Genomic DNA, 11,710 nt, shown 5'->3' with positions numbered 1-11,710 from the left:
GTGTAATCATGCTTATGTACATCTGGATAATGACACAAACTAGTGTTTGGTGCTTCACTTTTTAATAAACTAAAAGACAGAAATCAGATTATAGGACGTGTAGTGTTGTTTATTTATATTATGGTGTTTATCATTTGTGATATTTATTACTGTGTGCATACTTTATTAGGAGAGACAAAATTTAAAAAAAAATCTCTTCCTTGCTGGTTCCATCGAAGAAGAAATGCTCAAGTAACTATGTAGCACGTACGTAATCCAATTCCACCACACAGTGTGATGGGGAATCAGCTGTTTTTCGGCCCATTTTATTTCGAATCTGGCGTGAACCGGTGAACCAGTCCCTGAATCAGTCACGTGGTACGGACTGCCCGCGAGGCCTCGAACGTCACTGCATACGTAATCAAGGCAAGCCTCGATACGCGCTTCACAAAAACGCCCCCGAGATTACCCGACACACGATTCGACGCTTCGACACACAGGACACATCACTAGTGAACACCCGTGTGCACACTTGTGTGGATCAGCGCGCTTGTATCCAAAAGGTTTCCCCATGTAATGGTCTGCTAGAGCAGTGGTTCCCAAACTCTTTTTGCTAGACCCCCTTTGTTTTACAAGAAAATTGCCCCCCCCCGCGTGCACACGCGCGCAAGCATCCTCCAACCACACACACCCATATTTTGCTCCATTGCGGTTTATTTCACACCTCAAACATTTAGTAAACAATTAAGCAAATACAAGTAATCTGCAATAAATTACAGGTAGTAACGAAATAAACTCTTTTATGCTACGTCCATATCTACATGGGTATTTTTGAAAACGCAGCTGTTTCGTCCACACGTAAACGGCGTTTCGAATCACCAAAAATCTATCAGTGCTCATGCGCCAACCAGTGTGCAGGCTGTTACAGTCGCTCCTGCTTTTTCTCTTAGTTTAGCTCTGTTTTCTTACTTATTCTTTTTTTTCTGACTTGTATTTTCATCCGTTTATTATCTTTTACTCAATCATGTGGATTGAGAGAGTTTTTGTTCTTCTGGTGGCCGTGGAACTGTTACTTTTATCAAGGAACAGGGACCGCGGCACATCTCCTACATGCACCAACCTTCCCTAAACCTGCTGGTCTGGAAGTCCAGCAGTTCATCTAAACAAAAGGCACTTAGACTAAAACGACATAGCTACGTTAATCCTACCGTAAAACAATAAGACAAGGTACGACCTTTCCCATGCTCCTAGGATGTGGGGGTGAACGCCAGAACACCCTGGAATGTTACAGACCTCCTAGGATGAGACATTCTTTCAATATGCCACCAACTATATACTTCTAAACACAAATGATTACATGCAGTATTCTACCATATGCAAACTTATATCATTAAAAGATTATACTGACTACTAAGTACAATTTTCCATTGACATTCCCTCCTGTTGTCAGTATAAACTTTAATGAGTATCAGTATGTAACATCTTGTTGTACATTTTCTGTCACATCGTCATTAATCACACAAATCTTCATGTTCCAACAGGTCAGAGTCATCATCATCATTTGTCATGGCTGTATATGCAGCAACAGTAGAAAATATTATGCGGTTAATCATGAGTTTTAGACATGGCAATATACACGTTACAAAGACACAAAATAAAAGTAAAAATATCCCAACTCCGATGAGTCGTCCTTTTAGCACCTGTAACCAGGAGCCAGTGTAAAGCCAAGAAAACCAGTCACTTGTATCACTTACATAGTCCTGATTTTGGGCCTGCTGGATCTGTCTCAAAGCATTCAGGGCGTCAGTCATGTTTGATGAATGTACATCGTCTCGTATGTAAGTGTAACACTGATGTAGCGCTAATGAATTAATACAGGCTAGGGATTGAGTGTGATTTTATGGTTATTATTAATCAGAAGATTTAGGGACGCCACTGGAGCTGATGGGCAGTAATTAATAAATGCACACAACACAAAAAATGGTTTTGCAGGTACCATGTATTTAACCAAACCCCAAAAAAGAATAACAAGAAAAGAAAAACTTAAATAATCACTCCTGCTGCAGCTATCCAATTAATCAAAAACCCAGTGAGGGTACACAAAGACAACTAAACAGATTTGTCTGGCTTATACCAAGCAACACAGGTTCTCAAAAATCAGTTCCCCCATAAACATCACATGTTAGTATCAAATCCACTGATCCACACTGAAGTCCATGAGTTTAATCTGAATGTACATGAGAGATGTCCAAGCGCTATTATCCATAAATGAAGGGAATGGTGTGTATGATTGCGGAAATCAGTGTATTTGGAAAATGGGGACAGAGCGTTATCTTTGATAGCTTTCTACCCAACCGGTGGAAGCGTCAATTGCAGAATGTGTCCTGCTCCTAGCCGTTCATTGGCTCGCCATCCTTTTTCATACCCCAAAAAGGTTCACCTGGCCTGCATTAAATAAACAAGGCCAATAAGAAATCACAAGAATGATACAAAAATGTCAGCCAATTAAGCTAAATACATTAAGTTATTCTTGTTCCTGTGTACACAATTTATAAATAAATAAACAAGCAATATATTGGTTAAATATAATATTCCTAACCATTAAGGGTTTAACTGAAAACATTTCCACTGCTACATACATACTATGTAGCTCCACAACATTTGTTATTCAACAACTATCAGTCAAATCAAAATCAAAATGTTTGGACCGGCAGCAGCCGATTAGGGTCAGCTGGTAGCAATACAAACAGTCAATTAAAAGTTCACACTCACCAATTCCGTTCTGTTCAGTGCACAACAACATTATGGCTCTGGCTCACAGTAATCAGCATCTAAGTTGCATAGGTTAGTTGGTGTTAAAAAAATGCATTAAACTGATATCAATGGATTGCCTAAGTGGGCATACTGAAGTCGCCTAGGTGGTGATCTGTGACGCGTTGACCGCCTCAGAGGGGGGTCAATAACCGAATCTGAGCAATTAAGAGTTGGTAATGTCACAGGACTAGGCTCGGCCGCTAAGTTGTCAGAGACTCCAGGATCGGACAAGTCTGTAGACACGGTTTCAAGAATGGGTTCGGGTAAGATTTCAAGCAAATCTTCCCCTGATGTCTCATCAGCGTCAAACTCCAATGGTTCTTCCCTCTGGGATCCTGACAGAGCTTCTCCAGCTGATTCCATTTCAGGTGTAAATGTTGGAGGAAGTCTTTCCTCCTCACCACTGGGAATAGACTGTAGGGGATTGAGAGACTTCTCCACTCTAAACTCCATTGGGAGCGGGACAAGATGGACAAAGGTCGGTTCAAATACATTCTCTTCAACAAAGTACTCAGGAGATTCCTGTTGTGTCTTGGTCTGTTGACGAGTTAAAGAGGGTGTGATTGGAATAGTCTCATCTGATGTTCCTGACTCTGTTGCAGGAAGAAACCCACACGGAAGAAGGAGATCTCTGTGCAATGTGCGAATTGGGCCGTCTTTGCATTCTGGTTTTACAGTGTAGACGGGGAGATCTTTGGCACATTTCAGCACTACAAAGACATCTGGTTCCCATTTGTCAGCAAGTTTATGTTTACCCCTCAGCCTCATGTTCCGTACCAAAACTCTGCTCCCAACTTCCAGCTTGGACGGTATAATACGTTGGTCAAATCGAGTCTTGTTCCTCTCAGCGTTCTTTGCAGCATTCTTTGAAGAAAGCAGATAACTTTCTTTCAACCTAGCTTTTAAGTCTTGTACATACTGTGAATGTGTCTGTTGTTCTTTCTCACGTACAGGAAGATTAAAAGCGAGGTCAATGGGGAGACGAGACCAACGTCCAAACATTAGTTCGTATGGGGTGTAGCCAGTGACCTCATTTTTGGTATAGTTGTAGGTTACAAGTGTACAAGTGTACAAGTGGTGTGCTGTGTTGATGGACAGGGATTCGACCAAACTATTCTCAGCTTGGGTCCTGACAACACCACTTTGGCAAATCGCATCGACAACTTCAGCTGATATTTCACCATCACTGCTGCTTGAGAGATGTTGTTGAGTAAACTGATTAATTAGCTCCTCATCTTTTTGAGCAGGTTCCCCAGAGGAAGTACCATCATGGGGCAGACGGGAAAGTGCATCTGCATCCAGGTTTTGCTTGCCTGCTCGATACTGTATCTTGAACGAGAATGTAGAAAGAGCAGCCAGCCAACGATGGCCGGTAGCATCCAACTTTGCTGATGTCAAGATATAGGTAAGTGGGTTGTTATCCGTGACCACTGTAAAGCTTGCTCCGTACAAGTAATCATGAAATTTTTCTGTCACGCTCCACTTCAGTGCCAAGAATTCAAGCTTGTGAGCAGGGTAACGACTTTCACTGGATGACAACCCCCTACTAGCATAGGCTATCACCCTAAGTCTCCCCTCTTGCTCTTGGTAAAGGGCAGCGCCCAATCCGGTGGTGCTGGCATCTGTGTGGAGAATGTAAGGCAGTGCCGGATCAGCAAAACCTAGAACTGGTGCAGTGGTAAGTTTGTCAATGAGGGTATCAAAAGCCAACTGACATTCAGGACTCCACCTGGAACCAAAGGAGTGCTTGGGATCAAACTGTGAGCTCTTAGAAGTCTCATTTTTGGAGCTTTTGTGTGTGGATGGGTATCCACGTGTGAGGTTGTTGAGTGGCTTGGCGACTGATTTTGATTTGACTGATAGTTGTTGAATAACAAATGTTGTGGAGCTACATAAGTGCAGCAGGTGTTGTTGAAGAGGACGCAAAGTCCCCCTTCCTCTGCTAGTATCATGGAGTGGTTCTTCCCTGGGAGTTGGTCCAGGAACACATATAGAGGAGATCCCTTTCAGCAATACTCTGACTGCTGCACCTATATTTCCTTGCTAGAAGGAGTCAAAGGAGCTTGCAAAGAAAAGCATCTGGACTTCTTTAAGTTACTTGAAGACGTTTCACCTCTCATCCAAGCTTCTTCAGTTCTGAGACTGAATGGTGAAGTACCACATGTGCTGTAGTGAAAGCTGCAGCTGTTTTATTGATAAAGTTAAAGGCAAAAAACCAAAAGGATTAATCACTCATGTAACTGTGTCACTATATATCAGCATTAACAGGACCTCAGTTTGGTGTTTCAGAAAGCTGCTGATCTCAGACCTGCATGCTTCCGATCTAAACACTTGATGTACTCAGCTGCATGGGTGGCTGTAGCTCAGGTGGCAGAGCAGGTCAGCCACTAATCAGAAGGTCGGTGGTTCGATCCCAGGCTGCCTCCTGGCTGCATGCCAAATATCCTTGGGCAAGATACTAACCCCATGTTTGCCTACTGGTGGTGGTCAGAGGGCCCGGTGGCGCCAGTGTCCGGCAGCCTCGCCTCTGTCAGTGCGCCCGCAGCTGTGGCTACAATGTAGCTTGCCATCACCAGTGTGTGAATGTGTGTGTGAATGGGTGAATGACTGAATGTAGTGTGAAGCGCTTTCGGGTCCTTAGGGACTAGAAAAGCGCTATACAAATGCAGGCCATTTACCATGAAGAGCACGCTTGAGTTTCTCTAACACAATTAAATAAAACCTGATGAAGGTCAAAGGTCGCCACTTGTATGTTGAACTACAAACAGTTTTTTGCAGATAGTGTGTTATTTACCATAAAGTGATGCAGAGTTATTCATACCAGAGTAACAAGAGAGGATCATATTTTTTTAAATATATAAATTTCTACAGGACTGAATATAATATCTTTATGTAAAAGTCCAGAGCCTTTGGGGAGTATCCGAGTATTTATAACATTACACAAACCAAAGGTCTCCATCACAGTGTTCATGAAATGCTGGGTTTATCCATCTTCTGGGACGGGCCTACAGAGGAGTGCTGAAGATTTCCCTGTGAGGGAGCTGCTGGTGAAGAGCATGAGTCCTGCTTGATCAATGTGATGAGCTTAAGTGTTCCTGGTGTTTCTTAAATGATGCCTCTTTCAGTGGGTCAACAGAACTTCTGGCACAGGACAGCTGTGAGGAAACTGCCAGTGACCCTGCCAGAAAGGGATCTGGAAGTAGGCGTCCTTCAGGTCGATGGTGGCGAACCAGTCCCCCGCAACAATGGCCTGACGCACCCTGGGGACCGTGGGCATTTGGCACTTCAGGGGCCGGAGATAGCGATTGAGGCCCCTGAGGTCCAGAATAGGACGGAGACCCCCATCCCGCTTTGGGACCAAAAAGTAACGGGAGAAGAACCCCACCCCGCGGTCCCTGGCGTCCACCTCCCGTATGGCGCCCTTCGATAGAAGGGACGCCAGTTCCTACCGGCACCCGACCCTGACCCGGGTCGGCCACGCAGGTGAAGGTCGGAGTGGAAGTCAGGGGAGGTCTGCGGCAAAACTGAAGGCGATAACCCTGGACCATGCTAGATACCACCCAAGGGTCCGCCCCCAGGGCCGACCAGGCAACCCTGCGCTGTTCTGTAGCCAGGGAGGCGGGCAGGGCGGCCTGGCCCAGGGAGACGTCAGGAAGGAGGGGGACGGCTGGAGAACGACTGTCCCTTGGCACCCCGGCCCCCTCACTGAGCCTGAGCGTGGCCGCTGCGCCTACAAAAGGCCTCCAGCTGGGTCCAGAGATCTTCAGGACCCCAAGTAGGAGCAGCAGGGGCAGGCGGAGGCACAGAAGCACGAGCCCGCCCCACCCTGGCAGGACGCTTGCGCAAGCCCCGCGACATCTCCTGCGTAGCACGGCGAGTCTCCGTAGCCTGCTGGAGGAGCTGAGCCGCACCGGGGCCAAACATGGCCGCAGGGTCGACCGGGAGCCTCATGAGGCAATCCTGGTCACCCGAACGGAGCCGGGACTGAGACAGCCAGAGGTGGTGAAGCCTGTGGCAATAGCCAAGGAAGAGCTCGTGGCAATAGCCTGATGTTTCATGAGCGAGGCTAGGAGAGAGGACGTGGACAGCAACTCACCCATGCCCTCCAGATCACCCGAGGTAGCCTGCAACCGACGGGCCAAATGCCGAAGATGAAGCGACAATATGGCCGATAAATTAGACAGGCAGGCCTGGGTCGCCATACAGCTATGTAGCCGAGCCAAGAGCCCGTCCATGGTTTTCACATCCCTGTTAGGGCACGCAGCCCGCCCCAGGATGGAGCCCAAAGGGCAACCAGGGGGGCCAGGGACGGATCAACCGGGGGAAGGGGCCGGCCGTCAATGCGCTCCCGGCCATGCATGGCCGAAAAGCGCTTACAGGAAGGGGACCAACGGTGCAGGGCCTCAAACTGTTTGCACACCAGGTCCTGAAAATCAGGCAGCAGCGGCACCTGAGATAAGTAGCGCTGAGGCCGTGAAGCGTCGTCAAACCGAGAAGACGCCGACACCATAGTCCACATCCAACAGCACAGGCTCAGGGGCTGGGCCACAGGAGGGAAAGGCATGGGAGGGGCCCAGCAGTTCGACAAACGAGGAAGGGGACCTGGCCCATGGAGCTGCGGGACTAGATTCTATGTCAGCAGCAGCTATTTTCCTCACTTTCGCCTGAGATTCCTGAGATGAGGGAGGTGCGGGTCGCTTGACAGAAAAAAACCTAGCACGAGCTTCCCTAGTCCATTCGGGCAGAATCAAAGAATTCATACACGAGGCAGGGGCTTCTCTAGTCAGCAAAGCATGCTCAGGACTTAGACACAGCACTCAGTGCTCGTGCCCATCCTCCAAAGGTATAGGAATGCCACACTCAAGGCAAGTTGGGGAGGCGTGGCCCACCATGCAGCGTGGCTAGCAAGGGGCGGGCCCCATACACCAACGGAGAAGTGCGAGCACGTCACAGTGTGTTGTACATTATTATATGTATATTAAATGTATTATTCATCTATTGCATTTGCCAACATCAAGAAGTCACAAGCAAAGAATGACCACACCATGGTAAATGTTTAAAAAGGAAAGTATTGATAAAAGTTATTTCAAAAATAAACATAACAATTTTCAAATCTGTTCAAAGCAACACAACAGTGGGCCAATGTCAAACAAAATTGTGAACTTCACTCTGTAGAGTGGGCAGTCATAATGAAGCAGTACACTTTCATTTGAAAATTCAAGCTGCGCTTCATATTTTTGGTCTCCAGATAGAAAGCTTTATTTGGCCATCACTGGCCAACAGTAATGATGTAATGTTCTTCCATATTTTACATTTGCATATAAATAAGTGACATAATATTTAATATTTTTTTTGAAAAGGTTCTTCACCCCACTTCTGCCATCCGCCGCTTTTATTTTAAAAAAAATTGACCACAGCCACTGCGCCATCAATTCTCGGATATGTTCGGCCACAAATGATACACCGGACCCATTCTTCAAATCCCGGGAAAAGAAGGGCGCATTTTCGGCTGCATTTGGAATTGGGACAGGCTTCATTATGTTGCCGTGACGTAATCAGCCTTCAAACTGGGTCTTCAAGGATGCAGATCTTGAATTGGAACAGTTATTTTGGCGGAAGAAAATATGAAAGAGGAACATCACATGGAGATACTTTAAGGCTGGAAATTAAAACACTAACATGAAAAATAAACATAATAACTTGATACTGTCACTGGGTTCAAACTGAAGGAGTGTTCACAAGAAATCATCAGTATCAAACTGTGACAATAAAAAATGTTCATTAAAGTAACCAAGAATGGGATAAGTTTGATGTGAATCTTTGGTAATACATGGGGGAAGCTCTGTGCCAATTTTATCATACTGTACCTCCCTCCATCCAACCACACACTTCTTTGGGTTTGCCATCAGCCCTGCCTGCCTCACGGACTCCGGGACCGTGACCAACCACTGCACATGATCCACCGAGGTATAACTATGAATGACAACATCATCCAGGTAGGAATTAGCATATGCAGTGTGAGGACACAGCTATCGCTCCAGCACGTGCTGAAAAATGGCCGCGGCTTCAAACAAGCCAAACAGTGTTGCTTATGTTTATGTCACTTATGTTGTTCGATCTGCATGTATGTATTGCCTTGTTTTATGTTTTTTCTGTTGTTGTTGTTGTTGTGTTTTACTTATTTTATTTTATTTTTTATCTTTTTTTTTCTGTTTTTTTTCCCCTGTTCTGTTCACAGTCTACTACCTCAAATACAGACACCAGTTTTCCCCTGGCCACTGTCAACTTGTCAAATCAAAGACCTGTCTGAATACAGTAAGGTATGTCGAGCACAATCAATGGTCTTAGAATTGTCTCCTGGAATGTGAGAGGGGTGGGGAATGCAACCAAAGTTAACAAAGTTATGGCGCATTTACAGCAGCTTAAAGGAGATGTGTTTTTTCTTCAAGAGACACATCTCTGCAACAAAGAAGTGAGGCGACTCAAGAGAAACTGGATTGGCAATATATATCATTCCAAATTTAACGCCAAGGCTAGAGGGACAGCCATACTTATTCGTAATAATATTCTGTTTGAGCAACATAAAGTTATTGCTGATCCAGATGGCCGTTTCACATTTGTGTCAGGAAACTTGCAGGGCTTACTTGTGATACTGGCTAGCGTGTATGGGCCGAACTGGGACGACGACTCTTTTATAGCTAAACTTTTCTCTTCACTTCCAAATTTGGAAAACTATCATCTTATTATTGGAGATGACTTTAACTTGGTTCAGGACACTCTGCTGGATAGATCGTCAACTAAGGCCTGTTCCCTGAATAAATCTGCTAAAACCCTAGAATTTTTCAAAACTCAGCTGGGGATTGTGGATCCATGGCGACATACGAATCCCACTACTAAGGCATTTTCCTTTTTCTCTCATCCCCACCGTACATATACACGTATAGACTTTTTTCTTGTTGATATTAGGTTTCTCTGTAAAATTAGCCATTGTCAGTATCATGCTATCACCATTTCAAATCACTCACCAGTTCCTTTTGATGTGGTATTAGCGACCCCGTCTCGACCCATTAAACATTGGAGATTTAACTCTAGCCTGTTGATAAGGGATGACTACACACATTTTTTGAGATCACAGTTCTCACTTTTCCTTGAGTTGAACGATTCTACTGAAGTGTCAAGAGGTGTATTATGGGAAACGTCGAAAGCCTACATGAGAGGCCAGCTTATAGGATTTGTGTCAAATTTAAAGAAGAAAGAGTTAACTTACACGTCCAGTTTATTGAATAAGATCAAAGATCTAGATGGCAGATATGCATCAAACCCAGATCCTAACCTCTATACAGAACGTGTGAAAGTTCAAGCCAGCCTCAATTTAACCACCACCGCAACAGCTATGGTTCAATTAATTAAGACTAAGCAACGCTTTTTTGAATCCGGCGACAAGGCAGGGAAACTTCTGGCCTATCAAGCCCGTGCCGAAGCAACCTCCAAGCTAATCCCAAAGGTCAAGTCTGCTGCTGGTGACATAATATCGGACCCAGAGGGAATTAATGAAGTATTTGTGAGTTTCTATTCCAATCTGTACACTTCAAGCTCTCCCCCTCTATCAGAAGAAACTCTCCAAAATATACATTTTCCAAGAATAGATAGAGATCTGACGAAGGGATTAGGGGGACCTATTACTGTAGTAGAGGTACAAGAAGCCATTAAATCCTTAAACACAGGTAAATCACCGGGCCCTGGCGGTTACTCTGCAGAATACTATAAAGTCAATTCTGATCTTATGGCACCGTTGTTGAAAGATATGTATAATGAAGCCTTTTCAAAATGTCAATTACCCAAGACTTTGTTCGAAGCTACTATTTGTTTAATCTTGAAAAAGGATAAGGATCCTCTGTTGTGCAGCAGTTACAGACCAATTTCTCTTTTAAATATTGATTTTAAAATACTATCTAAAATCCTTGCACTTAGGCTACAACGTGTTCTGTCACAAATTATCGCCTCTGACCAGACGGGATTTATGGCCGGCAGGCACTCATATGACAATTCAAGACGCCTCTTGAATATTATCCATACATCGTGCAACTCAATTCCAGAGGTTGTGGTATCTCTTGACGCGGAGAAAGCTTTCGACCGCGTCGAGTGGAGCTTCCTCTATGAGGTGATGGATAGGTTTGGCTTAGGGGCTGACTTTATTCTCTGGGTTAAGCTACTATATTCCTCGCCATCCACCTGTATTCATACTAACAACAACTTGTCTTTGCCTTTTCCACTTGAGAGGGGCACTAGGCAAGGGTGCCCTCTCTCACCCCTCCTATTCGCCATTGCTATCGAGCCTCTTGCAATATGGCTGCGTTCAGAGGATAGATTTAAAGGCATTACAAGGTTCGGTGTGACTTACAAACTCTCCCTTTATGCAGATGACTTGCTTCTGTACATTTCTGACCCTCTAAACTCATTGCCGGTGCTTTTTGACATACTGGACCAATATGGTACACATTCAGGATATAAGGTCAATTATCAAAAAAGCGAGTTGCAACCCCTCAATTCCCTGGCCAGAGCTCTTCCCCACTCAATAGTGCCTTTTAAGTGGGCAGAAACCGGATTTAGATATTTGGGGCTTTTTATTTCCTCTTCTATACATAAAATGATGAGGGAGAATTTTCTATCCCTACTAGAAAATGTTGGGAAAGATTGTGACCGTTGGACTTCTCTACCATTGTCAGTGAGTTTATCAGGTTAGAGTTAACCTGATAAAGATGAGTGCCCTCCCAAAATTCTTGTATCTTTTTCAACATGTCCCGATTTTTCTTACCAAGGCATTTTTTGACAAGTTAGAAAAGATTCTGTCACATTTCATATGGGGAGGGAAACAAGCTAGAATTCGCAAGTCTATTCTTCAGTCCTCTAAAAGTGA

The 11,710-nt window shown here is 44.8% G+C and overlaps 1 protein-coding gene across 1 annotated transcript; it reads right to left on the bottom strand.

The window, feature by feature from the left end:
- Positions 1–2,850: 2,850 nt before the first annotated feature.
- Positions 2,851–3,835, bottom strand: LOC106632812 (the record flags this gene model as incomplete). Its single annotated transcript, XM_014331442.1, is given in 1 exon segment — positions 2,851–3,835. A coding segment is annotated over 1 exon segment (985 nt), but the record flags the coding sequence as incomplete, so codon positions are not given.
- Positions 3,836–11,710: the final 7,875 nt, after the last annotated feature.

Source organism: Haplochromis burtoni, unplaced genomic scaffold (assembly GCF_018398535.1).
Source record: "Haplochromis burtoni strain Fernald_Lab_line unplaced genomic scaffold, NCSU_Asbu1 Contig_2541, whole genome shotgun sequence".
In the NCBI taxonomy this organism is placed as follows: domain Eukaryota; kingdom Metazoa; phylum Chordata; class Actinopteri; order Cichliformes; family Cichlidae; genus Haplochromis; species Haplochromis burtoni.
This window is presented reverse-complemented; position numbering and strand designations above follow the sequence as displayed.